General features: G+C 43.2%; 1 protein-coding gene across 3 annotated transcripts in view; it reads left to right on the top strand.

Moving 5' to 3' along the window:
• The window catches only part of REEP1 (receptor accessory protein 1), a 73178-nt gene that overhangs the window by 35293 nt on the left and 19266 nt on the right, over window positions 1-18619 (top strand). The window contains exons 3-8 of one of the 3 annotated variants that reach the window (XM_080977030.1): window positions 1420-1496; window positions 6012-6132; window positions 8360-8473; window positions 11638-11688; window positions 14167-14356; window positions 18268-18303. In XM_080977030.1, the coding sequence (XP_080833156.1) occupies window positions 1420-1496; window positions 6012-6132; window positions 8360-8473; window positions 11638-11688; window positions 14167-14356; window positions 18268-18303 (589 nt within the window). The remainder of the gene's footprint in view (window positions 1-1419; window positions 1497-6011; window positions 6133-8359; window positions 8474-11637; window positions 11689-14166; window positions 14357-18267; window positions 18304-18619) is intronic. The other 2 variants (XM_080977031.1, XM_080977032.1) reach the window with 2 other exon arrangements.

The following is an 18619-nucleotide window of genomic DNA, read 5'->3' as shown; positions in this document are numbered from 1 at the left end:
ATGAATAGCTAAATATTCTCAGTAGTTTACAAGAGAGGGGATCATAGAAATATCGTGCAATATGGAGGTATATAAATAGCAGGTGTTATGTAATATAAGGACTTATCCTTGTAACTTTTGCATAGCTGTCATTGGAGAGGTTTGGGGTTAATTAGGATTATCATATCCATTTCAGCATAAGAGTGCACAGAGAATATTCAGAATTGCAGACGTGATCGCTTGTGGCACCAACAAATGCTGTGGCCAGGAGCCTTACTCTGTGAACACTTCTTTTGGAGATGAGTTGCCTACAGTTTACTCCTTCTTGGAGGTATAAACTGTGTTCTGTTAGGCCCACATTTGTAACTGGAGATAGCTCCTAGTGCTCTCTTCCCATTCCATCACTTAGGAATAAATCTAAAGATAATTCAAGACTCTTGTACAACTCTTGAATCACAAGAATGGCCAGGAATGCCTGCACTTTAGTGACTCACTTGAACTGATGTATTTGTTATATAGGCACTGCATACAGTTTTTAGATACTTTCTAAAAACAGTTCTAGGCTAATAATGAAAACTCAAGTTCTTAATTTTTAAACAGTGTGAACTAACTATTAAGCTTAATAATGCATTACAAAATGAAGCATTGGTTTGCACAAGTAACCTAGATTGAAATTTGGTGAATGGTGTGAGTTTGACCTCTCCTCCACAAGAACGTTGAAATATGATTTATAAATCTAAATGTAATTCAGTGCAATTTGAAAAAAAGTTCAGAGCCTCTATTTCATCTATTTCATTTCCTATCAGTTTCTTGGGTCTTAGGACACATTCATATCATATAATTAAAGCACTGTTATACCACTGTAACAGTCATAGCTTCGCCCAAAGGATTCTGGGAGCTGAAGTTAAGGGCCCTCATGGAGGTACAATTCTCAGCACCCTTAAACTACAGTGTGGTATTCACCTAAGTGTTGCTCACAAGTAGACCCACTGAAATCAATGAACATGAAAGCGAGTTCCATAAATTTCAATGGGTCGTCCTTACATAATACTTAGCTGGATTCCTAAGATTCTTCATGTCTGTTAGGGGTACGAGAATGCTCTAAATGTGTGCTGTGGATGTGACCATAGTTTCTTGTGTCAAATGACCCTTGTTCAAATCACTCCTTTTCATTTATTCCTAAGAGTAGACATTTTGGTGCCCAAGGCAGAAAATCTGAAGGCACCTGTGCCTCATGCTTACAGAGTATATAGTAATAAAAACAATAATACTGGTCCCTCAAAATTTGCCGCCTGAGGTAAACCAACATGACTTGGCCCAATGGTAGGACTGGCCCTGGCCCTGAGGGAATGAGGCCTGGGAGAAAGAAGCAATACCCACAATTGTTAGGAAGTGCTAAACGAACATTTGCTTATAATCATTCTTGTGCTTTATTCCTAGGTAAAATGGATGATGTATTGGATCATATTTGCACTCTTCACAACAGCAGAGACATTCACGGACATTTTTCTTTGCTGGTTAGTATCCCGCCCAGATGCTTCCTTCCCTCCCTCCCCAAAAAAACAAAAGCAGGGAAAAACAAATGTTTTTGAAAGGAGCAAAAGTGCAAAATAATACTAGACGTTGCTCAATAGCACCAGGTGCATCAGATGCTTATCTTTAGAAGCTGGACACTTCCTCTGTCAGAAATGCCACATTAGTGTGGTACATGAGGGGTTTGGGGTGCGTGTTATAAATTGGATGGGAAATGCTGTGCAGGGAAATGGCTGCAAAGAGTTTAATGTGATGGGTCTGCTGCAGTGAATGGGAAGCTGTGAATCCTGCTGCCACATTTGGCTCTGAGTGGGTTAAACCACAGAGCCTAGGACTTGGCAATCAGAAGGTTGGCGGTTCGAATCCCTGCAACGGGGTGAGCTTCCATTGCTCGTTCCCTGCTCCTGCAAACCTAGCAGTTCTAAAGCACGTCAAAGTGCAAGTAGATAAATAGGTACCACTCCAGCGGGAAGGTAAACGGCGTTTCTGTGCGCTGCTCTGGTTTGCCAGAAGCGGCTTAGTCATGCTGACCACATGACCCGGAAGCTGTACGCCGGCTCCCTTGGCCAAGAAAGCGAGATGAGCCCCCCAACCCCAGAGTCGGTCACGACTGGACCTAATGGTCAGGGGTCCCTATACCTTTACTGGTACTGGAGAGCACCCAGCAAAGTGGGTTGTGGAGTATTAGTTTTAAAAAAGGGCAAAGCAGGAAAAGTGCCCCACTCTTAGTGTAGTCATATGTGGGAGAGCATAACATTTGTCTGAGGCTGAATCTAGTTTCAGGGAGAAAAACTGTATCTATGATAAGAATAAATGAGAATGGAACAGAGAGGATGCAGAGTGCACACAGAAGGGAGAATCCCCTCTCTGCCATCAGCAAGCTCACTAGCGTTGCCCAAGAATGGTCCACTGTTGCATCTTACCATCCTTCAGTGATGATTGTAGTAGAACAAAGAACTCTTGTGGGGAGAAATAGCCGAACCAGCCCAAGCCCAGCTACTGGGAAGGAGATGCCCACCACCTTATTGCATCCCACTTGTGGCCAGAATCAGTAACCAGTCAGGGTGCTCTCTTCACAGCCACCCTTCGTTCTTCTTGATCCATTGACCTCCCAGGTGGGTGGGCTGGCAGTGACAAGGGAAGTTGGAACAGAGCCAGAAGGAAGAAAAAGTTGGCTGGGCCTTAGAAACTATTCAAACCAGGCCCATGTGGTGATCAGAGTTCCCCTTCTGACATAGCTGCAGTACACTTAACTTGTGTGTGTGTGCTTGTTTGCATGAATATGTGCTAAAAGCGTCAAGGAAACAGGCCATGGAGAGCGACCCTTGACTTTTCCTGCCCCAAGCTTATAGTATTAATTGGCCTTGGGAAAGTCATGGCAGGCTGTGGTGGAAGAGGAGGTGCTTGGGGGGGAGGAAAGTGGGAAGAGAACATGAAGAATCTGAAGTGGAGAGCAGGCAGGTTGCTGGCACTCGTTTGGCTGCAGGAGTTGTCGGAGGGAGGAATATAAGGCGCTATCGAACCATCTTAGGGACTCCACTCTGGATTTCTGAAGGGTTCACTCCCTAGCCTTCTCTTCTGCCAAAGATATCCTGCAAGGCAGCTGAGGTTTAGGGCCAGAGCTTTTCTTCTCCTAGATGGGCTACCTTCCCAGGTTGAGCTGGTAGAAGGAAAGATTCAGGGAAGTTTTTAATGTGTGACATTTTAATGTATTTTTAATCTTTGTTGGAAGCTGCCCAGAGTGGCTGGGGAAACCCAGCCAGATGGGTGGGGTACAAATACAGTGGTACCTCAGGTTAAGTACTTAATCCGTTCCGGAGGTCCGTTCTTAACCTGAAACTGTTCTTAACCTGAAGCACCACTTTAGCTAATGGGGCCTCCTGCTGCTGCCGTGCCACCGGAGCCCGATTTCTGTTCTTATCCTGAAGCAAAGTTCTTAACCTGAAGCACTATTTCTGGGTTGGCGGAGTCTGTAACATGAAGCGTATGTAACCTGAAGCATATGTAACCCGAGGTACCACTGTAATAAATTATTATTATTATTAGGATAGGGCTCTTGAAGAAGGAAGCAGAGAGGAGGGAGAAAAGGCACAAACAAGGATAAATACATTGTGCTTTTTGTCTGCGTGCCCTGTTTTCCATTCCTTGTTTGCCTGTACCTATTGAGTTAGTTTGTTCTCCCACCCATTTCCCTGTTGCAATAGACGTTTGAGTTTATTGGTGTGGTGGTGGAAACAGTCCGTCAAACCACTGCAAGCTGAACAAACTGGAGCTTCCTGTTTGCCTTCTCTTTCAAGCATGAGCTGAAGGCCTCCCAGATGCTGCTGGATTATAATATCCATCAACCCGACTGTAACCATTGGCCATGCTGGCTGGGGTTGGTAGGAGTCCGACATCAGCTGCAGGGCCACATGTTACCCACCCCTGGCCTAGAGGAAGACTATAACAGCCCTGCAGAATCTGATATATTTGTTTTTGTGCTGAGGTGCTTTGGCTGTACATTAGGATGTATGGAAATGATTTGTTGGCTTCCTAGACCTTTTAGAAATAAAATAAAAAATGTATGGCGGGTCTGCAAAGTCAGTCTTGCACTCGCAGAGGAGAGAGCTATAATTTAGATGTGTTATGAGACTCTGCAGTTGCATCATCAGCCAAGAAGGCCTGAATTGCTTAGAAGAAGAAAGAGAGAAATGGTGCTGTGAGGAACCTTGTTTCGTTGTTATTTGAGTGGGGATGGAGAACAATATGAAGAGATGACTGAACTTTTGAGATCAATTAAGGGATTCTTGTCGGGAAGCGGGTGGCGCCGTCGGTTAAACCACAGAGCCTAGGACTTGCCGATCAGAAGGTCGGCGGTTCGAATCCCCGCAACGGGGTAAGCTCCCGTTGCTCAGTCCCTGCTCCTGCCAACCTAGCAGTTTGAAAGCACGTCAAAGTGCAAGTAGATAAATAGGTACCGCTCCGGCGGGAAGGTAAACGGTGTTTCCGTGCGCTGCTCTGGTTCACCAGAAGCGGCTTAGTCATGCTGGCCACATGACCTGGAAGCTGTACACCGGCTCCCTCAGCCAATAAAGCGAGATGAATGCCGTAACCCCAGAGTCGGCCACGACTGGACCTAATGGTCAGGGGTCCCTTTACCCTTTACCTTTAAGGGATTCTTGATTTGTCCAACAGAGTTAAAGATATCAGCAAAGGGGAGGGAGAAGGGGAGAAACTTCTAAAACAGGCATGACCAACCTTTCTTCAGGCAGAGGCCACATTGACCAGTGGACAACCCTCCATCAACCACGTGGGCATGGCTGAAGCGTGAAAATGGGTGCAGCCAAAACATAATAATAGGCAACATGGAAACCATAGTTCTCAAAGCTGCCTTCTGAAAGGCTTTCTTATAAGCTGTTTTACACTATTTTAAATCCTTTTTGGGTATCCGTCACTAAATTCAGATTTTAAAAGGACAGATTTAGGGGTGGGGGATGCCTTGGTGGAGCACAGTTCATGGGTTAGCTACCCCTGCTATAAATGCATTTGGTCCCATCAGCAATTGGCCACATAAAACAAGAACTGTAATGCTGCCGTTGAAAAGGAACAGGTCAGCACTTTTTCAACAAGTGTCAATGCAGCTATCCAAGAAACTCACTGGCAATATATCCTCCTCTAGTTCCTGGCTCTCTCTCTCTCTCTCTCTTAAGTGGAAGGATGGTTGCACCAAAATGTAACTTGGCACTCCAAGATTATTGTTTTTAAAGTAATGCTACCATATTTCAAAACCAATGTAATATACTTCTATTTTTGACCTTTAAAGCCCTTCACGGCCTGGGACCCTCGTACCTACGGGACCGCCTCTCCCGGTATGCCCCACGGAGAACCTTAAGGTCCATAAATAGCAACACCCTAGAGGTCCCGGGCCCTAAGGAAGTCAGATTAGCCTCAACCAGAACCAGGGCCTTTTCAACACTGGCTCCGTCCTGGTGGAACGCTCTGTCTCATGAGAACAGGGCCTTGCGGGATCTGATTTCTTTCTGCAGGGCCTGTAAGACAGATTTCTTCCGCCTGGCCTTTGGCTTGGAATCAACTTGATCCCCTCCCCCTCTTTCCTTTTTCCTTTCTCCTTCTGGGATGGAACTCCTATTTGGGGACTTCCCTGACTTTTTTCTGGCTTAAAATTAATTTGACTCCCTCCCGCCCTTTTTCCTTTTTTCCTTTCTCCTCCTGTGATGAGGCTGCATTTTAATGTTTTAATGTTGCATTTTAATCTTGTTTTTAAGTTGTATTTCAATCAACTTGTTTTATTATTGGTTGTTAGCTGCCCTGAGCCCAGTCTTGGCTGGGGAGGGCGGGGTATAAATAAAATTTATTATTATTATTTTGTATATCTATATCTCTATATCTGATGTGCTAGATTTTCATCCTGGATTATACTCTGATTGTCAAGAGTGTTGATTCTTAAATGTTGGAGGAGGCCTAAATGTACAAATTTCTGCTCTTTTCTTTTCCTGCAGGTTTCCATTTTATTACGAACTCAAAATAGCTTTTGTAGCTTGGCTGTTGTCTCCTTACACAAAGGGCTCCAGCCTCCTGTATAGGAAATTTGTGCACCCCACACTGTCCTCGAAAGAAAAGGTAATTGCAACTGTTTCTCACTACTGTAGTTGGGGGTAGTGATTATTTTAGAAGAACAATTTAGGCTGCAATTCCATTCATACCTATCTTGGAGTAAGCCCAGTTGGGCTTGTTTCTGAGTAGATATGTCTAGGGCATATGTCATTTTCATGTATTATTTAAATGTTCTGCTATTCTCTCTTGATAAGATACCGTATTTTTTGCTCTATAAGACTCACTTTTTCCCTCCTAAAAAGTAAGGGGAAATGTGTGTGCGTCTTATGGAGCGAATGCAGGCTGCGCAGCTATCCCAGAAGCCAGAACAGCAAGAGGGATTGCCGCTTTCACTGCGTAGCGATCCCTCTTGCTGTTCTGGCTTCTGAGATTCAGAATATTTTTTTTCTTGTTTTCCTCCTCCAAAAACTAGGTGCGTCTTGTGGTCTGGTGCGTCTTATAGAGCGAAAAATACGGTAGTTCTTTCACCTCAGCCAGTTTTTTTTATCTGGTTTGTGTTTCTTTGCAAAGCTCAGAGCTGCTGAATCCAAAACTACTCATTTCTCACAAATTACTATAAACATCATTACTGAACAAATTGTCCCTACTGAGATGAGGAAATGATGGTCAAATGTACCTGGAGCTATTAGACTTAAACACTTTCAGGTGGTCTGGTAGCTTGGTTTCTAATAAAAATAAAGTATCCACAGATCGTTTTATTGGTTTAATAAATGTACAGGCCACCATTCAAAATTTCTCTATGGCAGCCATTTAATAGAATTTAAAACCACATAAAATAACATAATTACAATCATAATAACAGTAATAACATATTTCAGATCCTTGTATATCATTAATTAGTTTCGATATATCACAGCCAACCGGTAAAGCTGTACAGAGCTTAAGGCTAGGATAGCTCAAAGACCAGCTCATTTCCTATGAACCAGCCCATAGACTGAAATTCTCTTTTAAGGTCTTGTTATATGTTCCACCACCAAAAGAGGTTCATTTGGTGGGAATCTGACAGTGGCTTTGCCCTGGCTATGGACTTCCCTCCCAAAGGAGGTGCAACTAGCTCCATCCTTTGTGACATGCAAGGCAGGCGGTAAAAACAATCATTCCTTGTGGCTTTCAATATGATTGGAGATTTTCAATTCTGCTTTTGTTTATTTTGATGGTTTAGTCATAGTTTTTGTCACCTGAAGGTGTTTGGTTTGGCTTTATTCTTTTATGTAAACTGCTCTGGGCCCTTAATTTTTTATTTATTTATAAATAATCAAACAGCTTGGTAGATGTGAGTATCAGCTTCGCCTCCAGGGCAGGTGCCAAAACCTCTTCCTCAAGATAGGCTATAAGATTGCTCCTTCTCAAACTGGGCCTCAGCCAGGCTTGGGAGAAGGCAAAGCCCTAGAGGTAGCCTTCTTATTTACCTGTATCTATACAGGCCACAAGGGACGTGGGTGGCGCTGTGGTCTAAACCGCAGAGCCCAGGGCTTGCCGATCAGAAGGTCGGGGGTTTGAATCCCCGCAACGGAGTGAGCTCCCGTTGTTCAGTCCCTGCTCCTGCCAACCTAGCAGTTCGAAAGCACGTCAAAGTGCAAGTAGATAGATAGGTACCACTCCGGCGGGAAGGTAAACGGCGTTTCCGTGCGCTGCTCTGGTTGGCCAGAAGCGGCTTAGTCATGCTGGCCACATAACCCGGAAGCTGTACGCCAGCTCCTTTGGCCAGTAAAGTGAGATGAGCGCCACAACCCCAGAGTCGGTCACAACTGGACCTAATGGTCAGGGGTCCCTTTACCTTTACCTATACAGGCCCCAGGCTCTCCCTCATGGTCAGATTATTGGCAAACTTTTGATTCTTGTTTTTTTAAAACCGCATTTAAAGTGTGTCGGTTCTAATGCTTACAATATATGGAAAACATGAATGGGGAGAGCTGAATTCTTTCTCATCTTACCTTTCCCACACTCTGTTGCTTCAACAGCAGAGAGGGAGAAAAGAAGTTAGCTTCAGCTCCCCTCACCTGCACACCCTTTTGAATATAAAAATCCCTCAACACTTTACATAGTACCTGGGGAGACACATGAATAAACAAGCATGGCAGCCCTTCTTGCAAGTGGTTTGACTCAGAATTGTCTCTGAAGGTGTCTGAGGACAGAGAATGAATGCAAAAGTACTTTGGAGGAGCCTGGAGGCGAAATCCCTTTCGATTGTGTTTTTATTTTATTTATATATATTTTTTGTCTTCCATGATAGGAAATAGATGACTGCCTAGTCCAAGCAAAAGATCGAAGCTATGATGCCCTGGTGCATTTTGGGAAGCGGGGGCTAAATGTTGCAGCCACAGCTGCTGTGATGGCAGCTTCCAAGGTAACCAGTGGGATAACGAAGGATACAGTGGTTGTGTTAACATCACAAGTCTATGTTCCTAGCCAGTGGCAATCAGTGCCTGAGATATAACGCTCAGGGCAGAATGCTCTTAATTCTTTAACTTTTTATGTACAGACCTCTTGTGACTAATAAACAGAGGAAGAATATAGAAATCTGGAATTGTGCAATCTTGGCACCACCTCACTATTTCAAGCAGGATTAACCTCTTTATAATCAGTCATGGCTTCCCCCAAAAGAATCCTGGGAAATTCAGTTTGTTAAGGGCGCTGAGAGGAGGCTCCCATTCCCCTCACAGTGCTACAACTCCAAAAATTACCTGGGTAGAGGGTTTTATTGTTAAACCACACATGGAATTGTAGCTCTGTGAGGTGAACAGAAGTCTTCTAACAATTATCAGTACCCTTCAGAAACTACTCTTCACAAGATTCTTTGAGGGAAGTGATGGCTGTTTACAAACATCCCAGAGTCTCATTCAGACTTCAACTTACTTGTCCTTTTGGATAACTGGCAGCAAAATTCGGCTTTAGGGTTAAAAACACGTACAATGAGTGTACTGGGCTCAGAAATTATAAAGAGATATTTTACAGAATGTAGCCCAAATGGTACACAAATCCAACTGAGAAACATTTGGTTCTTTCAGAAACTGGAATCGATCATATGAACTCTTGTCTAATAATACTGGAGTATTAAATAATTGATACAACTGAATTATTTTATTAAACTTCGCTTATTGCACGTATTTATTAGTAACGACTTCTTACAATTATTTCAATTAAATATGATACAACTGTGGTCCATTGAAATGGTCACCTGTTGGCATAAAGGAGAGTCTCCTCTTAATATGGCCACTTTGTCCCTTTGGCAAAGGGTGTTCACGCTTCAAGTTAAGAAACCTCAGGAAACATTGGTTTTAGCCTGAGATGTGGTGCTATTACTAGTCAATACAGTGGTACCTCGGGTTAAGTACTTAATTCGTTCTGGAGGTCCGTGCTTAACCTGAAACTGTTCTTAACCTGAAGTACAACTTTGGCAAAGGGTGTTCACGCTTCAAGTTAGGAAACCTCAGGAAACATTAGTTTTAGCCTGAGATGTGGTGTTATTACTAGTCAATACAGTGGTACCTCGGGTTAAGTACTTAATTCGTTCCAGAGGTCCGTGCTTAACCTGAAACTGTTCTTAACCTGAAGCACAACTTTGGCAAAGGGTGTTCACGCTTCAAGTTAAGAAACCTCAAGAAACATTAGTTTTGCCTGAGATGTGGTGCTATTACTAGTCAATACAGTGGTACATCGGGTTAAGTACTTAATTCGTTCCAGAGGTCCGTGCTTAACCTGAAACTGTTCTTAACCTGAAGCACAACTTTGGCAAAGGGTGTTCACGCTTCAAGTTAAGAAACCTCAAGAAACATTAGTTTTAGCCTGAGATGTGGTACTATTACTAGTCAATACAGTGGTACCTCGGGTTAAGTGCTTAATTCGTTCCAGAGGTCCGTGCTTAACCTGAAACTGTTCTTAACCTGAAGCACCACTTTAGTTAATGGGGCCTCCCGCTGCTGCTGCGCCGCTGCAGCACGATTTCTGTTCTCATCCTGAAGCAAAGTTCTTAACCCAAGGTACTATTTCTGGGTTAGCGGAGTCTGTAACCTGAAGCGTATGTAACCCGAGGTACCACTGTATTGTCAATGTAAAACAGAGAGACACTGTCACACCGAACAAGCATTCTAGGCAAGGTTGCTTTTGTCATTTTGATTTGCAGACTCTGCAAATGCAAAAAAATTATCTGAAGAATTTATGATACGAGGTAGAGGGCCTAAGGGTTTGATATATATCAGGGTGGGGAGCATTTTTTCAGGCAGAGGGCCACATTCTGGGCAACCTTCTGGAGGCCACATGGCAGTGGTGGGTGGAACCATAGTTGACAGTGAGAGGATCAACGAATGTAAACTTTGACTAGTAGGCTAGCCAATGAAGAGTGTGGCCGGGGGAGAGTCTTGAGGGTCACCTATAGTAGGTCTTGAGGGCTGCTTTTGGCACCTGAGATTCCCCCCCCCCCATCCCTGTTAATAGATTCACACCTTGACACTGTGTTTAAGCTTTTCGTGAATTGTTACGAAGCAGAATTATGCTTTCCTATAGGGAAACAGTTTGAAATTCTGGCCACTTCCAGGTTGCCACTATATTGTGGGTGGGATTCAGTTGCATACTGGCAAATTCAGGTTGCACAGTCAAAGTGGATTTGGCCCTCCTGCTCCCTCCCCCAAAATGTGACTTCTTGTAGTAAAGAACGGGAGAGGAAAATGTACCAAAAATTATGTGGTGATACTTGTTTGATGTGACATCTTACAACATCCCTGCGAACAAGGTGCTTCCCTCCCTTGCTGCCTGTGTTACCCACCCCACTGCCACCACCAGAGAAGCTGCACAGACATTGGCACCGGTTTCGAGTGAGGTCTCATGAAATCGGGTGATTTCAGTGAGATCTCGCCTGAAATTCGTGGTGGTGTCAGTGCCGCTTCTCTGCCAGATGTGGAGGCGGCAAGATGTCCACGGGGGCACCGCCTTGAGGGCTTCCTCCACCGGAGGCCGTGGCCTCACCCAACCTAATGGCTGTGCCGGCCTTGCCTGTAAATAAACCAGAGTGGCTTCTCAATAAACAGGTCACCTGGAAGTGACCTGAGTCGGTCAGTGTTTGCAAAATGCCTGAAGGTCCTTAAGTACTGTAAGTAGATATAAAGAGGGGGCGCCTCCAGTGTATTACGTTCAGCATTACTCTAAACCAGGCATAGGCAAACTCGGCCCTCCAGATGTTTTGGGACTACAACTCCCATCATCCCTAGCTAACAGGACCTGTGGTCAGGGATGATGGGAATTGTAGTCCCAAAACATCTGGAGGGCCGAGTTTGCCTATGCCTGCTCTAAGCATTCTAGTGGACTACAGATAATATTAGGCCAAGAAAATCCGAGTGCAGAGCTACGCCACTGCCACACGAGCAACAGAACCTGGAATGATAGCAGCAAGATCACCCACAGTCTCTTAGCGCCAAAGTCCATCTGTGACTTCGTTCACCTTTGCTGTGGAGTATTCTCAAATTTTCTCTGTGTCGTCATGTGTTGCTACAATGGGGTCTCTTTTTCACCTGCCAGATCTCCCAGCTCCTTCAATTTCTCTTGTATTTGGACCTGAAAGAAGGGCAGGTAACCCTGTCAGTGTTTATGTTAACTGCTAAACTAACCACCATGATTGGAAAATGTTGTAGCATTTATTACAAAACAACAACAACAACAACAACAACAACAACAACAACAACAACAACAACAACAACAACGTGTTGTGGTCACTATTGGGACTAACAGAGTACTGATTTTGGCTTAGTTTCCCTTCTGTGGCTTTTGTGTATTCAGCTTTAAAGTCTAACTCGGTTTTACTAGCAAAAGTGGCAGAGCCAGTGTGGTGTAGTGGTTAAGAGCGGTAGTCTCGTAATCTGGTGAACCGGGTTCGCGTCTCCGCTCCTCCACATGCAGCTGCTGGGTGACCTTGGGCCAGTCACACTTCTTTGAAGTCTCTCAGCCCCACTCACCTCACAGAGTGTTTGTTGTGGGGGAGGAAGGGAAAGGCGAATGTTAGCCGCTTTGAGACTCCTTAAAGGGAGTGAAAGGCGGGATATCAAATCCAAACTCTTCTTCTTCTTCTTCTTCTTCTTCTTCTTCTTCTTCTTCAAAAGCAAACCATTACTTCTATTCTGATCCAAAATACAGAGCTGGGGACAGCTTTCAATGTATGGCAAGAAGATCCATTAGAAATATTAGCTTACATTTAATTGTCTTTTGTCAAAGATGGGAATGTTCATTCTTCAACCCAGTATGTGCATTCCACATACAGTGGTACCTTGGTTTACAAACTTAATCCGTTCCGGAAGTCCGTTCTTAAACCAAAGCGTTCTTAAACCAAGGCGTGCTTTCCCATAGCAGCAGGGGACTCAATTTACAAATGGAACGCACTCAACAGGAAGCGGAACATGTTCTGCTTCCAAGGCAAAGTTCACAAACCAAAACACCTACTTCCGGGTTTGCAGCGTTCTTAATCCAAGTTGTGCATAAACTAAGCTGTTCTGTATTAGATTTACCAGGGGCGCATAAGACTTAAGAAGAAATTCAAGTTTCATGAAGGTTTCCCTACTGAAGTGACTTCAGTACTGGGAGATTCAAGCATGGATTAAACTCAGCAAGGAAGGAAGCCCTTACTTCACCTTGTGCTACACATTGCATTTTTAGTTGGAGCCTCTGAGCGCAATCCACCAGCAAGTTCTTTTGCAGAAGCCCCATTCAGTGCAGTACCTGTTTTATAGGAGCTTGCATAGAAATATATATAGATATGCTATATTGTGCCTTTTGTGTTTTGTATCTGGTTTTAATCATGGTACCCTCAATGATCCTTGTTTAACATCAAATATCTTTTCCAATCCAAACTAAAATGTTAATCTAGATAAAAACACAGATCCAGAGGAAAAGAAGAGAGAGAAAAGAAGAAAGAGAGAGGTAGAGAGAGATAGAAAAAGAATTGAAAGAGATTTAAAAAAAAGTTAAGAAACTAAAGAACCTCCGATTCTTCATCCGGCAGCTATATATAAACATTATTCAACTCATTCACTCCAATATAACACCCAGCAAGACTACTTTATGTAAACCAACATTATCTTTAGCCTTCAAACCCAAATGTCATGAATTCATTTTCTTTTACACGCAAAATTCTATGAGAGGTTTCCAATCTTTAGTAAATATTAACAATGGCTTTTCTCTGAGTAAACATGCCAATTTCACTATATCAGCTAAGCCCAATAATTTTAATAACCATTCCTCCATAGTTGACAATTAGTCTTTCAATCTTTGTGCATATTAAAATCTCACTGCTGTAATCATATATTGGAACACAACCATCTTTAGAGGTACCCCCCCAAAAAAAATCACACCTCCAAATGCTGCACAAATTTTGGGCTGAATGCTTTAACCCAGCACCAATATGGCAAAGAGTTAAGTACTATCCCAGGCATAAGGAAAAATAAGTCCTGAGGAAGATGGTGTTGCTTTGTACAGCAACCATCTCAGAACTGAAACTAAAGAAATTTCAGACACCTATTTCAGATGATAAAGAGTTTTGCACACCTTGAAAACATGCTGTTTTTCAGAAACCGCCTGATAAGATAAGAAAAAGATTCAGAAGGCATCTCTGCCTGTTGGAATAATAAAGAGGAATTCATTGAACATGTTTTATGTTACCTTATGCAATTTTAATCCAGGAAAAAATGGTCTGTCTCAGTGAAAGTCTGTACAGTGGTACCTCAGGTTAAGTACTTAATTCGTTCTGGAGATCCGTACTTAACCTGAAACTGTTCTTAACCTGAAGCACCACTTTAGCTAATGGGGCCTCCGGCTGCTGCCGCGCCACCAGAGCACGATTTCTGTTCTCATCCTGAAGCAAAGTTCTTAACCTGAGGTAATATTTTTGGGTTAGTGGAGTCTGTAACCTGAAGCGTATGTAACCTGAAGCGTATGTAACCTGAGGTACCACTGTATGTTGCTACTAGATTTATTGTCTTCTTCATGTTCTGAAGTTGTGCAGAAATGCAATAAATTAATCGCTTCAGGTACCCCGTGTCTCTTTGTCCGTTTTCACAGGGCCAGGGCGCGCTGTCGGAAAGGCTCCGCAGCTTCAGCATGCAAGATCTCACCACAATTAGGGGAGAGAGCAGCAGCAGCAGCACTGTGAGTCCACCTCCTCCTGCCCCCTCAGTTTCAGCGCGAACAAGTAGCAAGCAGAGTCACCCCAAAACGTCCAAAAGTGCATCAGAAAGTATTGGACGCTCAGGTCAGTGCAAGAGTTAATTTCCCCCCTCTCTGCATCGGTTACCTAAAAGGAGCAAGAATTAAGCACGAGAACTGTAGAAGACTTATGGGGCAGTCCCCACATACCTCTGGTCTTTACCAAGGGGTTGAACTTTTTGCGTGGCAGCCCCTTCCCCGTAGAGCTGCTTGCCAATAGAGATTCTACAAGAGTCCTCCCTGTTCGTATTTACCGTATTTTTGGCTCTATAAGACTCACTTTTTCCCTCCTAAAAAGGAAGGGGAAATGTCTGTGCGTCTTATGGAGCGAATGCAGGCTGTGCAGCTATCCCAGAAGCCAGAACAGCAAGAGGGATTGCTGCTTTCACTGCGCAGCGATCCTTCTTGCTGTTCTGGCTTCTGAGATTCAGAATATTTTTTTTCTTGTTTTCCTCCTCCAAAAACTAGGTGCGTCTTGTGGTCTGGTGCGTCTTATAGAGCAAAAAATACGGTAGATGCCACACACACACACACACACCACACAACACACCTATACCTATACACACACACCCTCTGTTTTTCAGACAGGCCTTTCAAACCTGAGATTCTTTGCCAACCAGCTTTCCATTGATACACCTGCCATTTTTCAATGGTTTCCCCTGGTTTTCAGGGATGTTTTAGCTAAATTGTGATGTTTTTGGCAGAATTTTACAGACTGGAATAAAGTGGACCTGGAAAGTGCAATCTCCTACCATATTCACCTCTAGCCCTGCCATCCTCCCCCTTTTCTACCCATTAACTGAAGACTCAAACAGTTCTCAGATATTAACTTTTGTGGTAAAGAAGTCCAAATAACACGTTTCCATTTTTCCATTGTCATTCATCCAATTGTTTTTTTTTGGGGGGGGGGGCTTGATGTTACCTACTACATAGCTGTATACAATATTACTGCTGCCACAAACGATGTTGGGATTTTTATGCTTGCAAAATGCAAAAATTGTTTAGTTAGATAATATTGTATTGGAGAGACATAAGGCAACTCTGTGTTTCAAATGGAATCTGTCAATGGTCACCCTAGAATCTAAGGCATGGTTCTAGGACTGAGGTGACCATGTGAGCACCTGCCACTTAAAATCTAATTCAATTAGAATTAATAAAAAGTAACTTTAGACTTTGATATTTGCATGTTTGCTGTTGCACATTGTCTTACCCTATCTTATCACAAAATTTCACGCTATGGGCTTGCAGCCATCTATCTCAATATGCACTTAGCAGATCTGTAAGGGCTAGGGGGATGCAGTGTTGGGCTTCTGCCTCCTCTTCTGTATTTATCACATTCAGGAGACCTACCAAAGTACTAAATTTAATCTGGTCCAATAGACAACACGCTTACTTGCTCTTTCTAAAATGTTATCACTGTTGTTCTGGGGCGGTTAGGGCTTCTGCTACAGCAGAGCTTTCCTGAGATCTGCAGGTGAAGGGCGGTATACAAATTTTAAAAATAATAATAATATAAAGATCCATATAGTGCCCACGTTGTGCTTAGTGTGGTTCAGAAGTTACTTTTTGCCCAGAGACATCTCAGTTGAAGAACTCCAGTTGCTGTGGACTGAAGAACTTGGGGATAAGGGTTGCTTTCTCTGTCCCTGGAATGAAAAGGAACAGATGGTTTTGTGTTTGTAATGCAAGTTGCACTGGGCAAAACTACATGTAAATGGCACTTGATTTGCTAAATCCAGTATAGCTGCAAGTCTAAAGGTGACCTGAGTTGCAAAACCAAATTTACGGTGAAGCACCTAGTAATTTTAGGCACTCAGAATGTGACAAAGATGCTGAAAAAACACAGACAAGTAGAATATACTCAATACTGTGCAGTAGTGACAAGCTCTCTGAAATCCAGAAGCAGATTTAAAAAGTCACTGTCACCCCCCTTCCCTTCCCTGTATAGTAATCTATCCGAAGCCACAATAATTTGCTGACCAGGCTCATTGCAGCTGTCTTTCTGCCTTTAAAGGGAGTGTTAAATGTACAAAGCAACTGCATACAGGGTGCATTCAAGTATATCTGTAAACAAGACACACTGCTAAGTTTCCCTCAGAGCAGACCCACTGCAATTAATGGACATGACTGTTAGGTCCATTAATTGCATTGGATTTACTCCGAGTAAACTAATAATAATAATAATAATAATAATAATAATAATAATAATAATTTATACCCTGCCCATCTGACTGGCTCGCCCCAGCCACTCTGGGTGGCTTCCAGCATATATAAAAACATGATAAAATGTTAAACATTAAAAGAACTTCCCCTATACTTGTTGAATTCTGTGTTTCCAACCTCTATGGAGTGAACCCCACCTTAACAGTGTGGTGTTGGCCATGTGTACTTATCAGGGATTTGAATGCTGATTCATTCATTCTGTTTCGCTTTTTTGCTCCTGCCATGCTCTCTGCATCCCCTGAACGTTTATTCATTTGAATGTTCAGCTGTCGATTTTGTTTTCTTAAAGAAAAGAAAGAAAAGGGAAATCCGTTTTTAAAAGAATTGCCAAGCAACATGTGGAATGAGCAGGGGTGGAGGGTTTGTGACATTGCTGGGGCCAGCCAGTCAGCTCATCCCTAGTGATGAAATAGTTTGTCCTTCTGGGTCCTGTGGTAGATATTCTTCTACAGCAGGCCTAGGCAAACTTGGCCCTCCAGGTGTTTTGGGACTACAACTCCCATCACCCCTGACCACTGGTCCTGTTAGCTAGGGATGATGTAGTCCCAAAACGTCTGGAGGGCCAAGTTTGCCTAGGCCTGTTCTACAGCAGCCTGACTGCTCAGCTAATGCACGCTTTATGTGGAGCCCAGGTTAACAGTCAGAGGGAAGAGATGCAGTGGGCTGTGAAATATTGCACGATGATATCAATCTTCACATATCAGCGCATGCCACGCTTTATTGTCTGTATGGGCAGGCAAAGATGAGCACACACAGCCTGTTCGCAGCACATTGCACTATAAGCAGCTCATACTATAGGCGCATGCATTGTTCCTATCACATACATACAAAATAGGTTATCTCTCCATATTATCTCACATTCTCCATAAGAGTAAATAGATAATAACCAGAAGCCCGTATCAAAAGAGTTGGCTGACTGAAGAATATGAATGGGTGGTGTCAGTTTGCTTGCACAGTGGGACTTTCAGTTTCTTTTCGCCCCTCCCCCCGGCCCCCAAAATCTAATTCTTTAATGCCTCAGTTTTGTTATTTGATGTAAAAAAAGAAGATGGTTTTAACACCCAGCTGCATTTTTTCTAGTATCCTGAGCAGACTTCTCTGAAGTATCCGGTGATGTAAAAAAATAATACCTGTGTGTGAGATACCATACACAAAGACTGTTTGTCAATGCCTTCGGCATAATCAAATGGTTATAATGTTGGGTAAAATAGATACTCAAGCAAGCCTTGCAGTTTGTGAAAGCACAGTTATAGTTTTATCAATTAGGTGTGCAGTGCGGTACTCAAGGGTCAATGAGCTTTATAGAGGCTTGCAGAATGAATTTCTGGGTGTGTTTTTATTTTTGTGGCCGAATGGATGATAGAATTTGCCAGGGACTCTTCAATCAGCCTTGGGCAAGTTGCCCCTCTAGTTTGTTTTATTTGTGATTTGGTAACAATAATACCCATTGGTCTGCCCCACTTAGATAATTAATGAGATAATAATTGTATGAGTACTTCGTTGCCTTCTGACAAATAGCATCGTATCCGTGTGCACTTAGCTATTTCCACTCTTAATTACATGGGGCAAATGCTATGTATCCGTCTCTTATGTAGTTGAGTATATAAATGGAGCATAGCTTAACCTTGTCTGTTCTTTGGCCTCCAAAATGGCTTGGGGGAAAATGAACTTAAGTGCTTTACCACCCCTCCCATCTCGGCATGATAAGCTCTTAATATATGGCTCCTTTTCCAGCGTGTGCATGTTGTTCGGTTTGCCGCATTGTCCAAGGTGAGTACTGGATTCCTCTTCTGAAATCCATGCGCCCTTTGTGAAACCTTAGTTCCCGTTCCTTGCAGTTGCTGTGCCCTAACTGGGGGTTTTATTACTGACAACCAAATTTAAAATGTATGCACCTTAATGCATGTGGTTTTAATCGGTTCCCTTTGCAATGAGCTGTGTGCCTTGCCGAGACTTTGGAGTGTTGTTTTTGTGTAAGCATTGTACAGAAAAATGGGATTGTTTCATAAGGTACTTTAACACTGATGTTTAGTATGTGCTTTGCTTTAATTCCCGCTGAAGTAAGGATTACTCAGATTAACAGGTG

The sequence above is a fragment of the Podarcis pityusensis genome (genome assembly GCF_964106645.2).
Source record: "Podarcis pityusensis genome assembly, chromosome: 13".
NCBI classification, from domain to species: domain Eukaryota; kingdom Metazoa; phylum Chordata; class Lepidosauria; order Squamata; family Lacertidae; genus Podarcis; species Podarcis pityusensis.
Note: the sequence above shows the minus strand (reverse complement) of the source record. Positions and strands in the feature narration are given on the sequence as shown.